Raw genomic sequence first — 27,317 nt, 5'->3', positions numbered from 1 at the left:
ACTATTATATATACAGCCTATTGACCTAAGAAATTCTCATGAGGTTCCGTGATGGGGACCCGGAGGGGGGGGGGGGGAGTGTACTCAGATTTGGTTTATACTTTCTATTAAATATAGGCATGGTTGCCCGAACGATTTAGTTGCACTTCCTATTGGGCATCGATCATATCATGCTTGGGTTTGTAACTAAAGAAAATGGCTCATCCCGATGAAATCCACAAAACATCGATTAGGATTTTGAACGAGAAAGAAATTACTGTCCAGACCGTATGCCGGGTGTTCAAAGGCCCATTCTGAACTGAGTGAACTCTAGCTGCCAAGTTTACAAATTTTAAACACGGATATTCAGCGAAAGTCAGAAAAGTCAAGTTTTCAAGCACAATCGTTTGTTTTCAACTTTCCCTCCGATTTATGCTCTTAATAGTCAAAGTGAAATACATGTATTTGCATTTTTAAAGATAATATTGCTCATATATTTTTTGCGGCCGGGCACACAGCTCAGTGGTTCCCTGATAATATTAAACATTATAATTTATATAGGCCTATTTAGCCCAATGCAGCCCCATCCTGTGTCTTGTCTTCTAATTTTAGCACGTAGCACGTTTTCTTTCTGAAAGGTGAATTTTTGCAAATTAAGTAACCACCCTGATAGATTGTTAAAAGGTCTGCATTTTACGAATATGATACACCCATTTACCTCCATGTACAGATACACCAGAGAGATGATACACCCAAATTCTCCCCAGACCGTCGTTAGCCGGTCGCACGGGGATTATTAGTTCTATCTATTCACCATCTCAAACCTAGTCTGTAAACACAGACTCAACTTTACTCTTGAATAAAACCACATGAAATAAACAGGAGAATCAGATTCTGCTTGATGTGTTATGTTTCTTTTCCAGTATTGCACTGTGTCAGAAGCAGCTACATGACATAACTCAGTACTTTCATGTTTAAAATTTAGACATTGCTTTTACTCATAATGGCTGTCAAGGGTCTGTGTCTGCAGACTAGCTATAACCAAAGAGAGAACAAAGAGAACAATAGCCGAGCGCGGGCAATGCGTCCGTTGTTTGTAAACAGCTAGAGCTCTGTCTAATAGTATATACAAAGTCTGGGCACAAACAACATATATGGTACACGCGCGGCCAGCACCAGATTTAAGATCACTCTTCGATTCGACATCGTCACTCGCGGTTACGTTGTCCATAATCTGTTAATTTTTCCTTTTATAACGCGTTTTGAATTTTCTTCGAAATGGCTACGACGAAGAAGAAGAAGACGAGTTCACCGTACGTGGTCGCCTTCGTTTTTCGGTATCTTCATTTACACAGTTTAATGAGGTTAAATTTATCTTCATTTAACAGCTAAATGAGGATAAATTTATCTTCGTTTAGCTGTTAAATGAAGATAAATTTATCCTCATTTAGCTGTTAAATGAAGATAAATTTATCTTCGTTTAGCTGTTAAATGAAGATAAATTTATCTTCGTTTAGCTGTTAAATGAAGATAAATTTATCCTCATTTAGCTGTTAAATGAAGATAAATTTATCTTCGTTTAGCTGTTAAATGAAGATAAATTTATCTTCGTTTAGCTGTTAAATGAGGATAAATTTATCTTCGTTTAGCTGTTAAATGAAGATAAATTTATCTTCGTTTAGCTGTTAAATGAAGATAAATTTATCCTCATTTAGCTGTTAAATGAAGATAAATTTATCTTCGTTTAGCTGTTAAATGAAGATAAATTTATCTTCGTTTAGCTGTTAAATGAGGATAAATTTATCTTCGTTTAGCTGTTAAATGAAGATAAATTTATCTTCGTTTAGCTGTTAAATGAGGATAAATTTATCTTCGTTTAGCTGTTAAATGAGGATAAATTTATCTTCGTTTAGCTGTTAAATGAAGATAAATTTATCTTCGTTTAGCTGTTAAATGAAGATAAATTTATCCTCGTTTAGCTGTTAAATGCAGATAAATTTATCTTCGTTTAGCTGTTAAATGAGGATAAATTTATCTTCGTTTAGCTGTTAAATGAAGATAAATTTATCTTCGTTTAGCTGTTAAATGAAGATAAATTTATCCTCGTTTAGCTGTTAAATGAAGATAAATTTATCTTCGTTTAGCTGTTAAATGAAGATAAATTTATCTTCGTTTAGCTGTTAAATGAGGATAAATTTATCTTCGTTTAGCTGTTAAATGAGGATAAATTTATCTTCGTTTAGCTGTTAAACGAAGATAAATTTATCCTCATTTAGCTGTTAAATGAAGATTAATTTATCCTCGTTAACACAGTTTAATGAGGATAAGTTAGAAATGTGGGTGGTAGTGTGTGAAGATGTGAAAGAAAAATCAAGGAATCAGTTTGATGACATTTTGACGAAAAGTGAACAAAAATTCGTTCATTTTGAAAAGATATACTGTTTGATGTTCTTGATAAAATTACTGATGAAGTCTTATTTATTAATTTACATTCATTGCTATATGCAGATGATTCAATTATCTTGGCAGAAAATCCAGAGGAACTCCAAATGGCTTTGGATGCTCTGTCCGACTACTGTGAAAATGGAAATTGCGTGTGAATACTGACAAAACAAAGATAATGATATTCTCTAGAGGAAAGGTACGCAAGTACCCAGTTTTTAAGTATGGGAACGGTATTATCAATGTGGTACATGATTTTGTGTATCTTGGGGTTAAATTTAATTACAATGGTAATTTTAAAAAGGCAATATAAAAACAGGTGATTCAGGCAAGAAAAACCTCATTTGCAATGACCTTAATGGTGCAAAGGATAAGATTATCATTGAATATACAGTGTGAGTTATTTGATCAGTTAATCCTGCCAATACTGTTATATGGCTGTGAGGTGTGGGGTTTTGAGGATTTAAGCCAGATTGAAATTTGTCATCGCAAATTCTTAAGAGCCATACTGAATGTCAATAAATATACACCTGACTGTGTGATTTATGGTGAGACAGGCCGTACTATAATTGATGTTCAGGTTAAATGTAAAATGGTAGGTTTTTGGCTAAAAGTAGTCAAAGGAAGTCATTGTAAATATGCATTTACATTCTATAATCTTTTAAAGTTACTTATGGAAAGAGGTTCCCAGTCTCAATTATCTAAATGGTTGCCATGTGTAGAGAATACGTTAAATAATGCTGGGCTAGGAAATGTGTGGCAAATGCAAAGAGATGGATTCAGTAATACATGGATTCTTCATGCTCTTAAGCTCAGGTTGACTGACATGTCAAAGCAAGAAATTATGTCAAATGTTTGGTCAAATCGCATTTGTGTTAACTACCGAATTATCAAGAACGGAATTTTATTTGAAAAGTATCTGGTAAAGTTGAATAGAAGAGGTGCAATCACTTTATTTCGATTCCGATGCAGGTCACACCGCTTACCAATTAATAATGGAAGGTTTGAAAATAATCCTAAAGAAATTAAAAATGAATGTCCTTGTTGTAATTTAAAGGTTTTTGGAGATGAATTTCACTATATTTTTGTCTGCCCTTTTTTCAAGAAAGAAAGGCAGTTATACCTAGATAGACAGTTTGTTGTGAGTAACCCAAGCACATTTCACATGGACAAATTATTTAATAGATCTAGCGTTAAACAATTAAGAAAACTCGTAAAATTCATAAGAGTAATAATACAATTCTTTTCGTTGGTTCCTAAGGCTGAAAGGCATGGTCCTATTTTTGTTAATAAAAGTGTAGTAACTCGTTGCGGTACACAAACCAAACCACGTGATATTTTAGACTTATACCTTTAAACTGTATAGTGTATACTTAGTCTTTAGCTCATGTTTATTGTGTTTTAGAAATATAAAAATGTATGTATCATGTCTATGTATTTTATTATCATATTTTACTTTTATGTTGTGCTCTCATACCCCGGAAGTGGGTCGATAGAGTCAATAAAATCTTATCTTATCTTATCTTGTCAAAATTCGAGTCGTTTCATTTTTTATCTTTGTAAAAAAAAAACATTTTTAACGCGGAAATTGAATTATTTACAGGATTCGTATAATGAATTTTCTTTAATATTAAGTTACTCCAGATATTTACTATGATATTGAAAAAAAACAGAGCGCAAAAAAAGTGATAAAATGAAGGAGATATCGTCGTTTGAAAATGTGCCTTCTCCAAGAGCTCTACGGTACAGGTCAAACCGGTCCGGGTACGCCGTATTAATGAAATAGACGTGTTTTTGCACGCCTGCCGTTAGGCTGTTAAGGGACGATTTCTTCCAGCTAAAAATGCGATTTGCTCGTTTTACAAATGTTCACGTTTTAAAGACATACATGTATAGTATATTATTTACAAGCCCAAACACGGTCCCTTTTTCATTTAAGATCCGCAATAATTTTGATATCTCATGTTTTCCAACTCAACACTGTTTTTGTTGTTAATGGAAACAGCGAACAGCCTTTTCTTTTTGTTCGAAAGACGGAGGAGGAGGAGGCAATCATTAAAGCGAAAGCAGCAACCACTCTACTTCAAATATTAATAGATAGTCTATATGTCAAATGTCGAACAATGGGGCACGTATCATCGATCCTAATGCACACAAATAGTAATGTCGTACATGATTTATTGAAAACCTGTCGGAAGGCAACGAGACAATTTTCGTAAAATATATCCCGCACGTAATTTGTCAATTCAAAGCGAGAACCACTACTAGTCTAGGCGTGATGGGGAAATTTGATTAAGAGGAACTTGTCTTGATTGCCGAAATTTGGAGAGAAATGGCAGTGGGCAAATAGTACGAATTTTAAAAGTGGACTTCGTCTACGGATTGGTATATTTGTGTAATTATTTAATCGATCTAAATTAATAATCGAATTACGAAGCGTGTTAAAAGACCCTTCTTGGCGAATGATACTATTTTGGCAAATAAGTTGTTGTACACACATGTCCTCAATATTTGAAATAGGCAAAACAAATTGGGTCGCTTGCATATAAGGGAGAGTGAATTTTGCTAATGAATTTCAAAAACCGCTGGGCACGCTCGAAGTTAGTAAGAATTTGATGAGGATGAAGTGAGAATATTAGTGAACATCGCAACATCTGGATCAGGAACCAACATCGCAATCTTCTTATACGTTGTTTCTTAAGAAGTCGTAATGACATTTTTTCACTTTAACGTTGCACGTCACAATAATGATCAATCACAATTAAGATCGACTGGAGTTGGTTGATTTGGAAGGAATTCAATTATCTTACAATTCGACTGTGTTTGCACCTCATCCCTTACGTTTTCGTAGCGTAAGCATAAAGGATCATTTTGTTCTGCGAATAAAACGTTGAATTATACAATTTACAAGAGAACAATCTGCATCCATTGCTAGATAGAAATATCATGCTACGAATCCTCGTCCATATGCGAAACAGAATCTGATGGTAACTAGAAACAGAAGTGGACATTATTTTCGATACACCATGGAAAATTACACGATGGCTTTATTGGACATTAATGAACCTCTGGCACAAGGATATTACAAGGTGAATAACTTACTTTCCGTTATTTGGTCGTTGATATCAGTTATTGGTATATCAGGAAATGTTATCAACCTTTTGATTCTCCCACAAGTTCAGGCTGATGGAGGGACAAAAGTTTTCCTGACTGCTCTTTCGCTGACAGACCTGTTGACCGCCATTTGCTTGATCACGTCAGTCATTGTGTCTAGGATAGGATGGGCAGATAGCGCTACTTGGGATGTTTTCTGCAAAGCATGCTTTTTTTTAGGAAGCTGGGCTTCAGTGACAAGTGCAAATTTCATATTTGTTGTGAATCTCGATCGCTTTTTGTATGTGGTGCGACCTTACAAATACCACGAAATTATCACCAAGAAGAGAGCTTTAGTGAGTTCACTGATAGCTTCTACCGCAATCTTAGTCGTTGGGTTACTCTTTGTCAGTCTGTCAGAGGAATCATTTGACAAATTTGCCTTTCATAGCAAGAATGTTATATATATCCTTGATGTTCGTGTAAAAGTATATGTAATAATTTCCATCGGCATATGGCCACTTGAGGTTCTTGTCCTTGCAATGTACACCCGTATATATTGCATCGTGCGGAAACACGCGACCAAAATTTCAGCACAAGTGAATGCCGCGCTGCGGCTAGAAACTCTCAGCGCGACAATTGACACATCCAATTCGTCTGGACCTGTCCGAGACCGCCCGAAGACATCCAAGGTTGATCCGACAGAATTTCTCGCCAACTCATCAGACATCGACGCATGGGCTGGGGATCAGCTTAAAAGGAAAGAAATAAATCAGCATGGTAAATTCGGGAAGATTAAAAAACAAAAGAAACTTCTGCATCGTAATTTCAGGAACCTCCGCACCACATTCTTGGTTACTGGTTGCTATTTGGTGTTCTGGATGCCATTTACCATCTTAGTTGCAATCGCGGTGTTTTCAGGGAAACTCCCACATGACTTCAACCTCTTGGTAACTTACACAATGGGGAAGGTAAACTGTTGCGTTAACTGTTTCGTGTACATGTTCTCGCGGTCAGATTTTAAGTTAGCCCTTCGACATTTGTTTCGATGCAGGTAAATTATTGACACTTCGATCAGTAATTGAATGTTGATGTAGTCCATCCCATCAAACGGAACGACTTGCATAACAAGTTGCAGACACAATTTGTCTTTCAATCAATCAGAATCGCGTACTTTGGATTTGTCTTCAATTGCTGTATTTATGCCGGTAGTAGACGAGGCGTCAACATCGTTAGTGGTTGGCGCGGTCTTAAAAGCCCTGTAAGGCCTCGTTCAGAACGGCGTTTTTTGTAATGATGACGTAAAGTTTTATGCGTGTCACGTGTCTGTATCTTATAACATAGAGCTTAGTAAAAACGCGCAGAATTTTTGTTGCGCGCAGTCGCCATTCATTAAAACGTTGAGAAAAAACGTGGCGGTTTAGTGCTTCATATCTGAACGAACCTTAAAGCCCCTCAAAAATATTGGAAGCCCCAACAATTTGATGGCAAAATAACACTTAAATTGTATCATTATGTGAAAGAGGATGCCATAGAGTGTGTTAATATTTCCGTCTCAAAAAAGTAATTATTGTTTTCCGAAAAAATATTGTTGTATAGAGGACAACACATATATTCTCTAAGTCTTCAATCATCAAAGTAAAATGATATTATTCAAAGGCGAAAAACGCGATTACGATTCCTGTCTGCGAGTCCTCATGGATACAACTGAATATAATCTTTGCATTTTGTATTCTCCGTTGAACTCTTTTCCATTAATCTGTATCTCGCCTGAAAAAGGTAGCCCCAAAATGTTTATGGCAAAATTTGCGTTAAATTGTATAATCTTGTGAAAGAGGATGTCATTTAAGACACACTTGCAAGGATTTTCAAAACAGATGTGTTTGAAGTCGAATGTGGATGAAAGAATACAAAATTGAATTTTGTCTGCGTACAACAAAGAATCCCAAATTATGCCTTCAAACAAAATTTTATAACGGAAAAGCATGTCTTAAATGACATCCTCTTTCACATTATGATACAATCTAAGTGGAATTTTGCCATCAAACTTTTGATGAATTTGGGGGCTCCCATCACTTTAAGAGGGGCTTTAGGAGTGACATTAAAAGTAAAACGAATTTAAGCAGAGCAACATATTGCTTTGAATTTACTGGTGTATTCATTTGGGTATCATAAACATTCAGTGTTCTGTAATTCATTTTGTTCCTTCATCAATTTATTTGATAGCTTTGAAAAGTGTTCATAACATTCGTTGATCTGATTATTAATCTGTCTGCATATCATTATGTTCTCATTCAAGGTAAACATGACATACTGTCAAGGCATGACCTTCCAGATGATGTACTCTGAATATAACTCTTGAAAATTCTATAGTATGAAATATATAAAAAAAAATCTTTGAAATAATGATCGATTTAATTTCATTTTGTTATTTCCTTGTGCTTGCTGGATTAACCACATCACAGACCGGTTTATTGTTTCAAATGTTAAATGCTTGATGGAAGAAATGTGCTGAGAAACAGATGGAGCACGAGCGTAAGAGGGATAGAAAGTGCGGGAATAAAGAAGAGGAAAAAAGAGAGAAACAGAGAGCAAGATAATATGATATCAATCGAGCCTAGAGAGATATCGACACACAGAGAAAGAGAGAGAGGGGTGTATGTGACGGTAATGAGTTACCTTTGTCCTGAAAGAGTAAACTTACGGGACCTATTATCCTCTGGGTATTAGTCCGGGTAGTAATTACTAGGGGTAAGATTTCCAGGGGTATCAGGGGTAGACGTGTCTAAGGTGTGATGTGCAGAAGACACTGACCTTGAGTAGAGTTGTCCGGCCATAAATTGTCCTAGAGATTCATGTCTAGGAAGTAAATAGGCCTATCTTTCTTCAAATATTGTATTCTTGTCCGTCAGTGATAGATCGGGTTATTTGTCCAATATGATTTATGTATCTATTGCTCTGATCAACCTTTAAAACAGATAGATTTCGTATTTTTGTCCCACTTTACCGCTAATCCCATAAAGTATCTACGAATATTAACTTTGTTGATTAGATATACAACAGGGTTCACGCGAATGGACTTTAACCCCAATATTTATCTCATTTTGTTGTACACATTATAGGGCTTTACAGCCCAACCATTAACCCTGTAGTGAGATTACACAGTACAAAGTACATCAAGAGGCTAGTCTCATGGTATTTTTTTAAAAGAGGAATTACCACATCACGACTTAAACAAAATGGAAATACCTCATCCTAAAAGGAGTGATCGAGTGCTGATATTTTTAATTTATCATCATTTACGGGTCGTTCGAGTCAGCATTATAACCATTATTTAGTAGAATATACCAGTTAACCATTGTATTAACGTCTATCCTCGCAGATCCTTATATCAAATTATTTGGTGTACAATTATAGCATTGTCACATCAGTTTCGAATTTCCTATGCATGAAGTTCGAATATTTAATTATTAACATGTTCTTGAAATGTGATTTAGCTGCACCATTATCCGTGTGTGTAAATAGAGGTTGTGGAGGGTGTGCGTGTTCGTGTGAGCGCGTGTGTCTGTGTGTGTCAGCGTTCGTATATGCGAGTGTAAGGGAACGATCGATAATAACGTGCATTAAACTTGATTGTGCTATGTATATAAGCTCATTCGTTTCTGGTCATTTAACACACCGGTCATTTAACACACAGATCCTTTGCTCCGAGTTCATAGGAAAAAGAAGTAATCAAACGTTCATACATGAAGCTAATTATTGTGGGAATCCCCGTTTTGCAATATCCGATTGGCCTGCACGTATGAAATGTTGCACAATCGTACTAGAGAAGCTTTACCACAGCAGTAAGCCTACTTGTGTCGTTCAACATTTTCATTAAGTCACTTGGGGACACTCAGGTAAGTAACAGTTAAAAACCCATTTTTAAGACAGAAATAATTATCACTTAATGCCTTTCATTGGCCTAAAATTCGCCTACGGAACGTTCCCTGAATTTCGAATGAAATACAAAATAGGACTACTACTTTTATCATAATTATACCTGACCCACTGGCAAAAGAATTGACACATAGACCTACGCAAGGTTATATTGTTATTTTCATTAGTCATTGGGCATTGCACGGTTTAAACTGAGATTATTACATGGTTTGAGCTAAAATTATTACCATAGGCGCCATATAGTGCTGTGTCTATAGCAGCCACTACAAATAGGTAAATGTCAATAATGTCCAGACAGATGATCTAGTTCCTTTGACGCGTAGGCTGTTGTCTTTACATTTGTCATGAACACATGCTGATCGAATACAAAACAACTACGATCAATAAGTAATTATTGATTTAAATGTCCTTATGTCATTAAACACGGGAGAGAAATAATCCCTAAGTATTGGTAGCAGTTTCGGTGCGAATATACTACGTACTGAATTATAAATCACTTGCATAACCTAGAAATTATTTCGCTCAAGGACAAACCTGTCAGAAGAAAAAAGGCCAAATATGGCATAATCGAGAAGAAAAAAAAGGTTATGTTAGTACAGTCAAACACTTCTATGAGGGAAAAGTGGCCTCTGTAAACAGGTGACCTTTCTAGATATTTTCTTCAACACACATCTCTCTCTTCAGGGAATAATAACTGCATGACAACGATAGACATTTAGCCTTCATAGAAAGGTGGCAACTACGACAGTAAACCTTCGTATCTAACATTATTATTGTTCTCTCAAATGTATTTATTGAAGTTTTCTTTATTCATTTATCAATTTTTTATTTCTTTTACCCTTGGCAACGTATACACTGAGGTAAAACGATATTATCCACATACAAAAGATGAATAAATGTTTGTAAATTATGGCTGTGCCAACTTGGCTTCCTGGGTACTCCCCGACCTAACTTGCGCAATCAGAATAGGAAATGTTGATAAGTTCAAATGAAGTTCAATAACAAGTGTACGTGTGTGAGAGAGACAATGCGAGAGTGCGGAACTTCTCCGTTATCGACTCATCCTTTTCTAGATTCCGTTGTTTCTGTTAATGTTTCAGAGGGTCACTTCGAACTCCGGAAGTCAGTATGGCGGCAGCACCAACTCCAAAAATCAAAGGAACTTTCCAGAGTTGTCTGAAGCCTGGCCTAAATCGTCCACATGACGTCATTTGTCATCAAGGTCTATACATCGTCACTGACACCTTTTACAACCGGGTCATAGCAATGAACCCAGTCGACAATTCTACTGAAGTTCTTTGTGAGAAGAAGCAAGGGAAACTATCATCGAATATGAGGCCTTACGGGATCGTCGCTCTGTCGGACTCGAAGCAAGATTTTCTGATCACTGACGCAGTGAACCGGTGTATTCTACGGTACGCGGACGACTCCTGCACGGTTTGGAGTGAGGAGAAAATGCCACAGAAAGGATGTCCTGCAGGAATAACTGTTGACTCATCAGGTCAGGTCTTTGTCGCTGATTCTGCAAACCATTGTGTCAGGGTCTATGATGAAAATGGTAGACACTGTCGTTCTTTCGGTTCGGACCACCTCAAATCCCCCTGGTTCCTGGACTTTAACTCTGAAGGGCATGTCTTCGTGACCGACAACCCTGCAGGCATCAAGATCTTCACAAAAGACGGTCAGTTCCTCAAGAAGTTGGTGATACGTTCCGAAAATAGGTCTTGGACTTGCCGTGGTATAGCCATCGATCAATATGATAATATATTTGTGACCGCAAGGACAAAGGGCTCTCTCGGTCTTCTCAGCAGAGAAAAGGTTGTGGTGTTTGATCGAAACCATCGGGTGATCTCCGGCCTTGGCGGTTTAATGCAGTTCAACTATGTGCGAGGTCTCTGCTGCGACTACGGGACCAATCAACTTGTCGTAGTAGATGGGGAATGGCATCGACTTCAGCTTTACACACTATATGACCAACAATCACAAAGACATCACACCGACTCTGCTCTTAACCATCAGTCGGCTTCTGAAGATTGTGATAGCGGTGTTTATGACGATTTCGTAATAGTGAGCCATCCCGAGGGCCAGGATGATGACGATGACGATGATGATGAGCCTCAAACAGGTGTTGATGATTACGACTACGACTACAGCCATCTTGAACTATTCAAAGAGGAGAACTATAACATTGCTTCAACAGGATTGGATTCTGAAACTGGAGACTAGAATTTCTTATAAATCTGTAAACGATGGAAAAGTGAAACGAACCTGTTTATTTCCTCATTTTATGTAGATTATCAAGATAGAGGCAGAAGCTGGGGACAGAGTGTAGAGACAGTTGTGAATCAGGATATAGCCTACGTTCTTCACTATGGGGAACTAAATTCCGTTTACAAATTCTACACGGTGACATAAAATAAATGTTATTTTGTTTGACCTAGTCCCCTGAGAGGGATGGAGGGGTTGTGATTCGGCAATGGACTTCATGTGTGTGCCTTGATAGCATAATCCGTCTTTTGAAGTTGAATGGCTCTGCTTCACAGGACAGTATTAATATGATAAACCATTACATTTCGTCCAGATCTTAAAGGTAAAGACCAGTTTTTTAAACCCCCCCCCCCTCTCAAAAAAATGAAATGGAAGCTCTTATCACGAATCATGTGAAAGAATGAGTTTTGACTAATACGTGATGAAACGAATTTTGACGGGAAACCGCCTATTAATTGATATTTTGGTAAATTATTATATCTATCCGGACTGGATAGATGCTTTTAAATTTACCAAGATTGGGCCAAATTTCTTATCATTTTGATGATTCCAGAACCTTGCAGTACACACCAATAATTATATGCTAGATGATCAACCTTTTCTGATCGATTCGACAACGTTTCTCACAATGCAATCGCATGACCAGAACTGGTCTATACCTTTAACGCTCTCAAAACTCCGGATTGCTTGTTCTTCCTTTATAAACTTTACTATTACTACTGAGTGGGGGAAAGAACCTTTACTCATGCAGGGTCCTCGCTATGGAACGTCCTCCTCGAGAGATTCGTAACAGCAGATCAGTTAAAGTGTTCAAAATCGGCACATAATTAATTGTTCTGTCATGTTTGTATGTTCTATCTTAATTTTGTTCCTTTGTTTATAATGCATATACCCTTGAGGGCTCTCATTTTGTTCACAAGTGCGCCTAAGGCCATTTGATTTCAAGTTGATTCGGCGATTAAGGATAATATCTTTTTCAAAAAGGTGTTGAAAAAGAAAAAAAATGCAAATATATGAAATTCCTAGTGTAGCTGGTCCTATACGTCGTCATCAAAGAGTTACCAATATGTATTGGATCAATCAGAAATTGCAAAAAACTCATTACTTTCAAACTCTTCTTCAAATCTTTCTCAACTTTTCACCGATCCGTTTCTCTAAATTTAATGCTTTTATCGAAATCAACTTGGTTTGAACTGTAAACAGTGTGAAACATCCCTTTAAAAAACTTCTAGATGAACACGTCTTTGTTTACTTCCTGCTATAAATATGGTATTTGCATATTTTACATGTGATCACGTGAAAGTAAAACTTAACGGTCCAATGTGCAAGAAAAGTGTTTTAATTCTGATCAAGTGTTTCCTTGTACAGGTTAACTGTGTCCGTGTAGATAAGGAGGGAGTCATACGTTTAATTTTATTTGTATAGTGATGGATAATTTTGGAGTACTCGTCATTTTCTTCCATTCATTCTCCTATTTCCTCAAGCTATAGCATAGTCAGAAAGAAAAGACACTGTAGACGCAATCAATCAAATATAAATTTGATATACATTTATTTGATATATATTCCAGAGCTTAATTATGTGGAAGAAAAGACAGGCATGAAAACATTGATGCATGCATAAAATATCGAATATACATTAAGTTGTGCAATGCCCTCAGATAAAGATTTTAAAATGTAAAATATGGAATGCATACAAATATACACGACATTGTGTATCGATATAAATGATACAAATACCAAATTAGATTGATATTCATTCATTACAAAAGTTCGAGATAAGTACAACAATACCCGTATTTCGTCTTCGTTATGGTTATGACAAACTAGCGTTGGCATGACAGACTTAGCTATATTCACCAAATCTATACATTGTTGAAATACATGTAGAATAGGGATGTTTTCTTCGTTTTAAATCACTGCACACTTTCTATCTTTTATCAATGTTTTCTGACTGATCGGTAACATATAGATGCAACAATTATGATCTCCCTGTATCAAGCATATCGTTTTTTGATAAAAAAGGGATATGACAGAAGGTTCTCAGGCTGTCATTTACGATCATTCTAAATGATTTCAAGAAAGAATTTAGAAATAGTAGCAGTAGTAGTAGTAGTATGAAACTAGGCATATGACATTTAAGCGTGAAAAGAATTTGAGAATGAATCATGATCCTGAATTTAGTCCTACACGTATTATCAGAATATATTACTTGGGCTAACATTTATATATTTACTGTAAACGTGTCCCGTTTGATTTTAAACGTTAATAATAATATTCATTGAAACGCATCAGACGGGTTGACAAAGTTAACAGAGTTGAGCAGTCTTCGTCTGCTAACATTTTAATCAAAAATTATTTATTATATTTTTATACTTTTCAAGATTACTGTACATAATATCTTATCATATATCAAGATTCGTTTTATTAAGCTAAACACGCATGTGGAAATTATACACGACAATGTTATTAAATGGAATGCCTTGGCGTTAAAAAAAGAGCAACTGTCAGTATAACAGCATGCATGTATTTCGTTGTTGTTTAACAATCTGAAAGCATTATCACGATTACTACCCATCGTTCGTTATGAAATACATTTAAATAGTGGTTATTGCTGTAATACCTAATGAAAGATTCAATAAAATACGTTATACATGTATTTAAGGAATATATTATCTGTTTTATCAATAAATCGTACCTAAATTGCACCATCATAACGTATCAAACTTAGCCTGGAGTTCTTTTACCAAACTGGTCTTTTCTTTGTCTGGCAGGAAGCAGGATTGAGCTGCATTCAGCGTCTGTAATATACAATTAAGAAGATAATTTCGAAATATAGACGAAATCAAAAACAACTTATGTTACGTCGATGCGCGCATTTGTGAACCACTCCATCTCATTCAGATTCACTCCGTCTTTCATCCTCCTCCATCTCTCTCCATCCCTCTTTCTCAACCTCCCTCCCTCTCTCCTGTTATGCTTTCATAGTGTGTGACTCTCCGTCTCCTTAAGTGTTTTCTATCCCTACATCTGTGCGTGTGCGTGTGCGTGTGTGTGTGTCCCTCTCTCTTTTTATCTGTTTGATTCTTTCCCTCTGTTTCTTTTTTTCTCTATGTCTTTCTATTTAGTATACCAAGTCGTGTTAGAAATCAATTACCCCTTCTCTCTCTCTCTCTCTCTCTCTCTATCTCTCTCTTTCTGCCTTCCTTCTAATATTTTGTATTCTTTCTCTCTCTCTCTCTCTCTCTGCGGATACGGGTCTGCATTGTGTGTTTCCATTTCTCTCTCTCTATCTCTCTCTGCGGATACGGGTCTGCATTGTGTGTTTCCATTTCTCTCTCTCTCTCTCCCCTCTCCCTCATTTGTCATTATGGCATGTACATAAGTCGTACATAAATCGATGCGTTTCTTTCTACGTAAGCACTATCCTCAATGATGTCAATGATGTGAAACTGATATCATGAACAATAAGGCATTCATCGCTTCACAAATAAGTAGGCGAAACTCTTTTTATATTCATTAATGACAAATAAAAAGAACGGGACCACATGACATTCACCTTGGGATGGCGATATTACTGTAATTCAAGACTGATTGACGTCTATAAAAACAAGTATGGAAGTGTAAGGTCCTATAATCACTTTTTTTTAAATAATGATTTTAGCTCTGTGGGATGAAAATCTAATCTACGTCAAAGTACTTTTGGAGCACAATGAAAAGCTTTTTATCTCTCATTTGTATCTGTTTAATGATGTAATTCATGTTAATTGTGGTTTTGTAAGGGGGCAAAAGGGGGCGGCGAGCTAAAAAAATCCTGAGATATGGAGAGTAATACTCATATCAGACAATTCATGTTCTATAATACTACTCACCCAGATAAAGGTGTGGGGAAGGGCGATTTGTGACGAATATATTAACCAATGTTTTTTGTATACTGACAACGAATTTATTAACGAATAATCGATACTTGTAATTTTTTTTAAATCTAGTAGAAACATGATACAAAATTTGCATTTTATTCAACATAATTTATCAAAAAAACATTACACGGAAGCGTTTGCTAATAATATCAATTTTTCTGAAGCGTTTAATTAGTTAATCGATTTATTTTTGAACCCCCATTCGCCCTTTAATCGGCTATAGGTCTTCTTATATCTTTTTTTAAATGAATATCGAAATTTGCTCACCATGTTTTTCATTTGGCTGTCGGTGAAATCAAAATATGTTTTGGCCAGTTGAAATTCCGACTCCATAGTATTTAATAGTAAGGTTGGATCATCAGTGTTGATACCTATATTGAATCCATCTTTTGCAAACCTGTAAATGAAAAATAAATAATTATTCGTTTCCACAATTTAAAGCATTTATATTATATATGACTAAGTGGAAAGATGTCGAAACGCTTCAATAGGACGTTTTACTATCGTTGATTTTTGTTCTTCGCTTTTCGGCTATTTATTGTTCTTAGTATTTTGCCTAGCATTGTGACTGATTATGAAGTGTGTGAAAGAATACGAAATCATTAAATATATTTCCATTTTATCATGTAAATATGAAAGGATCAATGAATTCGTATATTGTGCCTTTATACAAACTATAAAACAGATTATATATTTTTCTCTTCGGAGTATGACAATTGAAGCGGCTGTCAGTTGCGCAATATGCCTAAACGTTTATTGTCAATAGTATGGTTTGCGTATACTCGGAATAGTTGCTGGCAATTTATAGTCTTACCTTTTTGCAATATGATCCGATAACTTTCCCTTCCAGGCACCGGTGTATATACTTGACGTTGGGCACAATTCAAGATGTATAAAGCGATCCCGTATCATCTACATATAAACAGGTTACAAAAAGGAAATGAAAAAAAAAAACCTAGATTCATATACCGAACCACACTTTTGCCCATAACATTCAGATTATTTTCTGTATTGATCAATATCTATGACTCTATAGCTTTATCATTAAATTTCTTAAAACATGTAAGCTTGGTGCTTATGCACTTGTATACAAAATTTCCTTATTCCATTGTGTTTTTAATTCAACCCTAAATTATGTCTTTCTCTACTGCTACGGTATTTCAACTACAATGTCTACTTTATCATGAGCCTATAATATACAAGCACTGCTTTTCAATAGGTTCCTGACATTCTACTTAATATAATCATATGAATTGAGTGTTATTGAGACGTACTCATACTAAATGTATATATTAATATATAATTTATATATTTTATGTATCAGTCCATAGTTTTTTGTAAAATGTAGAACAGATAAACTTGAACTTCACACTTCAAACTTTATCTATCAAGAATAAATCATATTGTCGATATCATTTCATGAAAAGAAGATATTAAATTATTTTAACCTTTCGGGCAACAGTGTAGAATGCGGCACATTATCTAATAATGCATAGTGTTTATACTTTCATACAGTGTACATGTTATTTCATCGTTTGAGAAAATGCTTTACGCGAATCTTGAAATGTAATAGTATCTTTACTCGTGAAAAGCGTTTAAAGTAAAATGTAAACCGTTACCTCTTGAAAGAAAAGATTCGGGTTTTATGTTATAATTCACAAATAAAAAATACTACATGGGCAAATCTCTCGCTGAAACAATGACTAAAATAATATCAACTTCATTTCACATTTATCATCCCAAAATTTCAATTACAGCTTTTAAATTGTACCCCAACTCTGCATATACACACAGAGAAATAAAAGGTGTTCTTGGGGAGTAAAACGAAATTGGAAAAATAGGTCGCCCCCTATTACACCTTTTAGGGAGTAAAACACGGATATACGCAAGGGTGTACAGAATAGTCATTTGAGGGGTGTAATTTTACACCCTATTTTAGTCAAACGATGCGCATTCGATACAACAATGGCGCATCGTGTCGATATAGGTACTGCCAAATGAAGGAAAATAAGCATAATTTACATATTTTAGTCATGTTGGGGGAATTATCATGTTTCATTTGGGCATATTATTTGTGTGATAGTTATCTGATCAAGAATAAGGGGTTGTACCGAAGAAGGTTTAATGAAATTAGCAGAAGTGTTGTTTTACTAACTAAAACATAATTGCCTTCTTATACGTGTAACTAAATGGAAGATATTCGTGAAGGCAGGATTGTGTATTTAGGTATGTCCACCACATATGATCCGATACGTCCATCCAGGTCAGCCTCACCGAGGCTAACTTTAAGTTGGTTCTTACAATCTGCACTTGTGTTGAGTTCACACTAACTGTTATTTTCTTTAGAGCAGTGAAACGTAGACAAAAGGGTGAGAATCAGTAACTGTTAATTAATTAATTGCTCGAGGGATGATCAATTAAGAAGGGTGTAGATTTAATCGGTCATATAGGGTATAAAATTCAACCGCAGGGGTGTAAATTTGAACCCATTTTTCATGAAAATGGAACCAAAAGGTTTTAATTAAGCACCATTGGGTGCAAATTTCACTCCTTCTTGTGGGGTGTTAATTTACTCCCTACATTGGGGAGTAAATATACTCCCTGAGGGGTGTCACTTATGCGACAAGCATTTACTCCCTATAGGGAGTCAATTCAAGCCTATTTTTCTCTGTGTGTATGCCTACATATTGTCAACAACAAAAAATGATCACTGACAATTGTACGTACTTTGTATATATCAGGATCTTGACATATTTGATAGCCATGCCCTATTCGTTCTGCTCCAAGCTGCTCTACGGCGAATCGTACATTCTCTGCCGGACCGAGTTCACCGGCGTGGACCGTCCGATGTAACCCTAAATCTCCAGCTAGCTATCACAATAATGAAAACAGACGATGGACGGACAATTTATTATCACCTTAATTTCAATATTTGTTTAAAAATTTATAAAGGGTATTTTTGTTGGCTATTAAAGTATTTTTGCCTTCCTTCACCGTTTTGATAACACAAATTACATATGATTGCTACGGATTCCATGATACCATTCATTTATTCACTCATTTACTATGAATTTAGGGATGAATCCACATTTAACTTCGACAGCTGGATCAAAGACAACGAAATCTCTCCTTGGATAATTTTGCTCGTCATACATGTACATGATGTAGTGCACCGTTGTTCATATACATGTATATTTCAAGTGTCATTTAGTGACAACGTTTTCTAGAGGTACTTTAGACAGAATGTTTAAACATTCCCGTTAACGTTACTTCTCAAACTACCAGCTACGTATGATATTTTATAAGATTATATATTAAAGAGAAATCCATTTGTATTTCTTCTCATAAATTACAGCACAATGTGTTTAGTAATGAAAATCAATACAGCAAATATTTCACAGAATGTTCGAAGTGCCAGTAACATCAAAAGAAAACAAGTTACGCTAATTGCGTCATGGTATATCAACATGTTTGCAACGTCAGATTAATAAGGAGATTTACAACAGGAAGGAGGGTGCAATAGATTGGAAAGGAGGAAAAATGATGGCATTGGTATAGTTCATGTAACAGCATAAATTTGGTTACGAGGTGATAAATCATCATATAGACTGAGTATATCCAGTGGCGGATAATGCGGGATCCGCCGTTAATATCAGCTTCTTTAAAGAAATGTAAACACGTCAACTGAAATACATGACGAACTTACCCTGAAGGCATCTATGTGTTGTTTGGTACAGGGAGCATCTTCGTCACCGGCCATGTCGACCCCAACCACCGTATCGTTCAGGAATTCATGGCTCAGCTCAACCACCTCATGGGAAAATTCTATGAGCAAAAACAGAAGGATTAAACAATAAAATAAAAAGAAAGTCGGTAAAAATAAGGAGTAGAGAAGTTGTTATATTGTAATGATTTTCTAAGAAGCCCTTACAGCAGTAGAAAAATCTACGTCATCTGATTTAACATAAAACGTGAATACTTCTGGCTATTCAAAAAATTACCTTTTATGATGCGGAATAAAATCTATTAAAGGTATAGACCAATTTTGAAAATGCCCCCCCCCCACCCCCTCTAAAAAAAAAAAATGGAAGCTCTTATTACCAATCATGTGAAAGAACATGTTTTGACCAATACGTGATGATACAAATTTTGCCGGAAACCGCCTAGGCCCTACTAATTGATATATTTGGTAAATTATTATACATGTATCTATCCGGACTGGATAGATATCGCGTAGTCCCATATACATCTTTCTGTGTACAGTGTTTGTAACTTTACCTAGACTGGGCCAAATTTGTTATCATTTTGATGATTCCAGAACCTTGCAGCACACACCATTGCTCGATTGTCAACCTTTTCTGATCGATTCCACAACGTTTTTTTCACAATGCAATCGTATGACCAGAACTGGTCCATACCTTTAAGAATGAATATTCTCTTCATATCGAGGGCATTTACTAGTCAATGGTTGTTTTAAAGTCAAGGTGTGACACCATTCGGACATCTATATTTGAGTTATTTGAGTAGTGATAGAACTACAGTGGCTTTTATATACAAAATAGTTACACTTTTAAGATAGGTAAATATGATTTTACCTGGGCATGGTCTAATCATGCAGAGTATCGTACGACCGTTGACCTTGAATTCCTGACATCCTTTTCGTATCCCATCATTCACTGCCATCACCACGTCACGTGGTGTCATGATGTCATCTCTGATAACTGATTTGCCTCTGCTATTTGGAGTTGTAAACGAGGAAGACATGAAATGGGGACTATACCGAGCCTCAAAATACACCACGCCCTCTTTGGCTTGGTCTTCGCAGAGTTCATATGCGATTTGGCTAATTAATTCTCGGTCCCCGCTGAAAAGAGAATAGAGAGAAAAAACATACAAATTGAAACCAAAAGTAGCAATTAAACGCCGGGAAACAAATACGTTCATGATGCCAATATTATTGCCGAACATTAACCAGACATTTTCTAAAACTTCTGACTAGAAATTCTCATAGATTCTGATGTCTGAAAGTATGCCACAAAGGGAGGACTAGGGAAAGTCAGATACTTTAAATATATTAGAGAGAGAGAGAGAGAGAGAGAGAGAGAGAGTGATACACAGAAGAGATCAACCTTATTCTCAGATCAATAGTATTACCGTTTTGTATTTACTTAATAGAGTTTTAGTTTAGCTCCGATTGGAACTTCAATTAATTGATATCAATTTATGTCTATCGGGTACGCATCCATGAATTCGAAAAGCCCCATCATTATGTTCAGAATACAAAAGGGCCTGAATATTGTTTTGAATATTTATATTTTCAACATAAAAAAGAAAGCGATTTATCGTTGTGATTTGCACCTGACGTAACACCGCCTTTTTCTTTCAGGGGTGCAAGGTACACATCACATCACTGATATAAAAGTGCAAATCTGTACAATAGTACCACTCCTGAAGTTTTAAAAGTGAAATTTTATGGATTCAATTTTACATCCTTAAACCATAAAGATACACATTTTTACCCCTTTAGATTAAGATGCCACCATTCTTTCGAGGGTGCAATATTGCACCTTCCTTTCGAAGTTTACACTTCTGAAGTTCTGAGCCATTTAAGTATAGTATCGCAATTTTAACATTTGGGATGCAATTCTGATCCTTCGTTTCCTTGTGTATAATGTAAGTAAATTGAAACTAATTTTCCTGAGGCAGCTGGTCAAATCAGGTTACAAACATTAACTTTCATATCATTAGACAATCATTCTCCCTTTTCAGTGATAATCGGCATATGAAAAAAGAATCGAAGGCTAACCAACACTAATAGTGCTGGTCAATTTTCATCGCAGTACTTCTGTTTATCATTACTGTTTCGATGAACTTACGCAATGATTGGAAGGATTCTGTCGAAAGATGAAAGAAAGCTTGCCAGGTCACCTTTGGAACACCGTATCAAATCTACAAATTCAGGAAAAGAATTCGCCGGCCCACAGAGTCCTTTCTTCCTGAAAAGAAAGAATATGTTACAAGGTTAAGTTATTGTATCATTATAGACAAAATAGACAATAGAAATTGCAATTTGAGATTAAGCAATAAGTCTATAACATTTACCAAAACGTACTGTAGTACAAATTGTTATTTTTCATAATAATCTCAAAGAATTAAAGAAATGGTAAAATAATCACGTTAAGATGAAAATATGAATACGAAGACTTTGTCCTTCTAAGGCGCAGATCTAACTCCACTGCATGCCATCAAAACACTGCAACAATTTCATGATGTAGTGTACTCGTGCGGATGATTCCATTAATGTTTCAATGTGACAATCATGGATATATAATAATCGCAGGAAATATCATTTTAATTGATTAAGTTGTCTCACCTTGCAGCCTGCCATAGTGTGCTATGTCTAACTGCTCCATCGAGGTGGATATGGAGCTGTACCTAAAAATGAAAAAAAAGGAATAACAAGGTAGATTGAGTAATAAGCACTTGACATCAAGTCTTCATTAGCATAAAGGATGCAAAAGCTTGCTGAAATTTGAGGTATGTTACTTGCATGTGAGATGCTTTCCTTAAACTCTTATGTAAACTCTTTAAATGCATTCTCGACGACTATCAGCCTCCTCATAAAAAGGTCTTTATAATCATGTTGGGGAAAATTTATGGGGGAAAAATACTCTGATGCAAAAAAAAAATCGCATAATAAAATAGTTGCGATTAGTAGCAGCTGAGCCCATGAGCCCTGTTTCATAAAACTTGTTGGCAATAACAACTGCACAGATTCATGACAAATCTATTCATAGCCAATCAAATGTAAGGGATTCAGTAAACTTATAACAATTAGCGTACCTTGCTATTCATAACAAGTTTTTATAGGGACCTGTAGTGGTCTTATTTCCAATACTCATACAGATTACAACCAGTACAACCTCTGTCCTTTATAATAGCCTCGTACATCACACCAGATGAAACTCATCTATGACATATAAATGCTTGTGTCTGTGTCTTATCCATGACAAACACAGTGATGACAAGTCTCTTACGTCCAGACATGCATGACGCGCTTCTTAATGATGGATGCCTCAGCCGGTTGGAATGACACAAGTGGCATCACAACATTCTCATTACAACCAAAAGGGCGTATGTCATATGATTCGTTACAGCGCCCTTCTGCCTCTCATTGGCGTATGGACGGAATGCTAAGTAATGCCTACGTAGAGTTTGGGGTCATCTTTCACAGATGACGGGTAAGAAGGTTGATTGATAGTGGCTCTTCTTATGCCTCCGATTTTCCAGTTCTCACAGATCAGCCACCGCATCTGCAAGCTTCTACCATTGGGACAGCAACTACAGTAATACCATGGAGATCTAACACAATTGTCATATTTTGCAATCCCCTCTATACAAAAAATCCTCGACAATATCGAAACTTCCAATATTTTGGCAGCTCGTTTAAATTCTATTTATAGAGAGTGAGATGATCTCTATAACTTTGTCATATATCACGAAGAAGTTTTGTCAACCCTCATCATTTGGCAACCATTTGCACTTTATTTTTCGATAGCGAGGTGATCTCATTTTGCCATGATTGCATAATTTACTGCACATTACATCAGATAAGAAATTATGGTAACAGGCTCTAAATTGTTACATAATTCATTCGATAATTCAATAATTGTGTGTGTTTGTTTACATTTTCTCTTTGCAATCCACCAAGACTATTGGAATGTTTGTGAAATCAACTTTCAATAGCAACATTGAAAAATGAATAATAGTGCAGTGGATATACCCAGGAGGTAAGATATGTCTAAGCTCCTTGGTAACATCAAACCCTTCATCGGCCCTTTAATGTCACAGTCTGTTTATTCTGCGTCATGCGTGTCCCATATATACTTTAGTCGTGACATGATTTCAGACCACTGTTGCCCATACTCCGGACCATCACTAAATTGATTACTTCCATGTGTGTGGTTCCATGATTAACGAAGGCGCTCCACATTGTGTACTTTTGCAAAGATTTACAGTAACATTTTAACCTCTTAAAGGGGAGGGAGGAAAGGATAAGCATCAACAGACAGGGAGAACTATTTCAACTATAAACGCATGTAAACACGGGAAAATAATGGGTTTTGGGTAGGCAATGGTAATAATAATAATAATAATGACAACAATAATGCAAATTATAACAATGACAATAATTACAAAAACAATGATAATAATAATAACAACTACAAAATTAATCATGATGATAATAATAATAATACTACAATAATACTAACAATATGTTCTGGTATACTATAGCGCTCATATCTTTAAAACTTGACACTGGTGGCACTCAGCAATGATAAGTCGAAAAAGACATTGTTACACCCCAACAAGACATATATAACGAAAGTAGGAGGGATATTATAATGTTGTTCAAGCAATTTCCTTACATCATGAGACATTCATTGGCTCTATTTTTTTATATTTTTTTTGGTCTGAGTTTTGTTCTTATAGCCCTGTATACTCGAAAAGGTGGTGTATATCGGCTCTGCCTTGAGCTGCATGGACTACACCACTGGTAAACAAACCAAGTCTATAGTTTTATTTTTTCAATGATTTTCTATTATTATTCTAGAACACAGGTGACCATACTCGTTAAAATGCACTGCCATACAGTGGAATAGGCGATTAGTTTCCACAGCACGAATTGTTTTCGTTCCAGTACAATTCCCCTCTTCTCATCTAAACGCCCCATTCTCCCAAACCCAGCTGAGCATCTCCGATATTATTGCAGTCTTCGATGTTTTTAAAGCAATTACTTGTGCTATGAAGAAACCACTGGCTGTTGGACTCCCTCTCCTATCTATCCCCTCCCCCGTCTCCTCCTCCCCCCCCCCCCCCCCGTCTCTGCTCCTCCCCACCTCCGGTTCTGACATATTGTGCAGTCTCCCTTTTACGTTTCCACAGCAACTATAACCATGTAGTGTGAATATAATATTACGCACCGCTGGCTATTGGACTCCGTGCATGTATGTCCTTTCTTCCGCCCGGGTGACTTATTAATCATAAGGAATATAATGAGCACTATACAGATCTCTCTCTCTCTCTCTCTCTCTCTCTCTCTCTCTCTCTCTCGTCGCTTTCGTACTATAGTGTTGTAATCCAATTTCCACTATAGCGACAGTGACTATCCTACACAAATACACATGTGGACAAGACGTATGTTTCATACGCTACTGGGTACCACTGCGAATCGTTTTGAAAAAATTGACATAAATTGACATAAAGATATAATTCTGTAGATGACTGTTTTGATTCAAGCAACAGAAGGGCTATCTCCTTGTTACAATCGTCCGATATACTGAAATATTAGATGTGGGCTTTTATGGGACAAAATAGCTTGGCCTTGCTTTACATATCCTATCCCCTCTCATGACCAAGAAATATCGCTATGTATATATATATCATGGATATACAGGACGATATTCTGGTAAACTGTATAAGGTTAGGCCTTATAAAGACATCTGTCTCTCTTCTCCTTTCTTTTTCCCCTCTTTTTCGCTGTTCTTTTGACAGAAGTGGAGGTATGAGAGAAAGAAAAATCCAAAGCAATTCTATATTGATTCAGTGGTAGTAAATTCAAACACATTACACTTAGCGAGACCCTAGAGTGAAAATAGATACGTATAGTGCCAATAACAGGTAGACTCTTCAGATTATGTACCCTTTGCTTACCGGGACGACCGGGTGGTTCACGTATTAAACCTACATGGAGAATATGGCTTGTGAATCCAGTAGTCAATAGCTTAATATCAACAAGGGTACGAAAAGAGAAACATAATCCCTGGAGCAAGCTTTAATATACACTGCCAAAATTAGGAACATAACTACCGTATCTACACTTTAAAGCTTGCATCATTTTATTTGATCCTGTGTAATAATTCTATTGAAGCATCAACATAGTTATTTATAAATTTTAGTATCAGATTCTATAGTTTCATCGTGTAAATTATCTCTACAATTGTTATGTATCTGTTCGTATTTTTTATTTTTATTTTGAAATCCAACTTTTAGGATGCAATAAAGGAATAATAAAAGAGTAATAAGCTCAGCCTTAATTTCCCCCAATATTAAAAACATGTAAGCATCGATCGTTAACTCGGCGAAGAGGAAGATCGCTTCTTTGAACAGTACCCCCAAATGCCATTATTAATTTTGCCCCCTTAAACGGGCAAGGGACAATAGCCAGACCCCCAGCCAAGAAGATTGACAAAGAAAATGTGAGTGAACTACGAAACAGGTGGAGAGAAGTCGGATATATGTGTGAGAGACTGTGTGTGATATTGAAACTACGTTTAAAATGTTTGCAAAAACGTTGCGACTTATCTTTCGTTACCGGTCAAGTCTTCGCACTGGAATAATCAATAAGCAGCGGTGTATCTATACTCAAATAACCTCGAAGAGACAAAGAATAAACTTCAATCGGACTTGGTATAGGGTCAAGTGGTCATTAGGAATACCCGCAGATATCATAAGTTAAGACCTTTGCTAACAGATCCTTGCCATTAAAATATGTAGGCTACAATACATCAACCATCCAGCATACCTTTATAACGTGTTATATATGCATGTCTTCAAAAGTAGGGCATTGTATTATATACCTATACGTACGACGAAGTGTTGCATAATATACTCATCTATACCCCAAACCGTGATGATGGAATATATTAAGACATCCTTCAAAGTAAAATATATTATTTTGCTGTCTAGGGTTGTAGAATGATATATACATGTTAATACAACATACGTGTACACGCACATCCAGTTGGTCTATGTATTATAACAAAAGTAGAACGCTACGGTACAGTAATCGTTATGCAATCGGCATATTTACTTAACGCATATAGAAAAAGACAAGCCGTGGTGGATCGCTAGCAAGATATTTAAGAAGCAATGTACTTACCTTGGGCAATGAACGCAATGGACTTAAACCAGTTCCCGCGTTTTCCTTCGTGATCGTTCCATGATGTCTCCTGCAGATGTAGCTCATGATGTTCATTGCGAAACCATTCTTACGATAGCGAATCGCAGCAGCCGATAAAGGCGACATAATGACTCTGAAATTTATACCTCCCGCCATTACCGTGAGAAGTACTCCTCGACTGTAAAATGCTACCTGCGATTGCGTGCGCGCGTGTGTGTATGTGTGTATGTGCGTATGTGCGAGGAAGTCAGTTTGAGTACACACAAGGAAACGTACAAATTGAATGGGATATTGATCTTCCGTTAATAAAAGCATGTCAATACTGCTTCCTGCATGAGTGGCGGACGAGTTTCGTGTATGGTTTCGTCTTTGAGCAATCCTATTTCACTGTCTACGGACGACTGAGGAGGCGAAACTGAGGGATGGAAATGTGAATAGAGGAAGAGGAATGAAAAGGGAGAGAAAGGGTTAGAGAGAGAGAGGGAGTACGGGAGGGAGGGGAAAGAGAGGGAAGTAAACAGAACGAGAGAGAGAGTTAGAGAGAGAAGGGGGTGAATATTTGTAATATTGCGAAGGAAAGGTTTTTTTTTTTAAGAGTCCCTAGACATAGACATAATAGGAAGTGTTAAGGTATTTCGCATCATGTAAGCCAGGGCAAGTAATGTGTCGATTAATATGAGATTTGTAAATAAATATATAAATACAGGCACGTAG

The 27,317-nt window shown here is 36.4% G+C and overlaps 2 protein-coding genes across 3 annotated transcripts; one reads left to right on the top strand and one right to left on the bottom strand.

Annotated features, from left to right (window-relative positions):
• The first annotated feature begins 9,058 nt into the window (after window positions 1-9,058).
• On the top strand, window positions 9,059-12,098 carry LOC105439144 (RING finger protein nhl-1-like). Its single transcript, XM_011667815.2, has 2 exons — window positions 9,059-9,413; window positions 10,554-12,098. The coding sequence occupies exon 2, from the start codon at window positions 10,582-10,584 to the stop codon at window positions 11,677-11,679; it is 1,098 nt and encodes a 365-aa protein (XP_011666117.2). The 5' UTR covers window positions 9,059-9,413; window positions 10,554-10,581; the 3' UTR covers window positions 11,680-12,098.
• Window positions 12,099-13,248: 1,150 nt separating this feature from the next.
• On the bottom strand, window positions 13,249-26,808 carry LOC580201 (adenosine deaminase). Of its 2 annotated transcripts, XM_780274.5 has the most exons (9): window positions 26,583-26,806; window positions 22,014-22,075; window positions 21,517-21,636; window positions 20,236-20,504; window positions 19,347-19,465; window positions 18,368-18,511; window positions 16,455-16,552; window positions 15,908-16,037; window positions 13,249-14,521 (listed from the first exon to the last, which is right to left on the bottom strand). In XM_780274.5, the coding sequence occupies exons 1-9, from the start codon at window positions 26,757-26,759 to the stop codon at window positions 14,432-14,434; spliced, it is 1,209 nt and encodes a 402-aa protein (XP_785367.4). In that variant the 5' UTR covers window positions 26,760-26,806; the 3' UTR covers window positions 13,249-14,431. The 2 variants fall into 2 exon arrangements, with proteins under 2 accessions (XP_785367.4, XP_030830184.1); XM_030974324.1 differs by lacking the exon at window positions 18,368-18,511 and having other exon boundaries at window positions 26,583-26,808.
• Between the last annotated feature and the right edge of the window lie 509 nt (window positions 26,809-27,317).

This window comes from Strongylocentrotus purpuratus, unplaced genomic scaffold (genome assembly GCF_000002235.5).
Source record: "Strongylocentrotus purpuratus isolate Spur 01 unplaced genomic scaffold, Spur_5.0 spur5_scaffold_7, whole genome shotgun sequence".
Lineage (NCBI taxonomy): Eukaryota > Metazoa > Echinodermata > Echinoidea > Camarodonta > Strongylocentrotidae > Strongylocentrotus > Strongylocentrotus purpuratus.
This window is presented reverse-complemented; position numbering and strand designations above follow the sequence as displayed.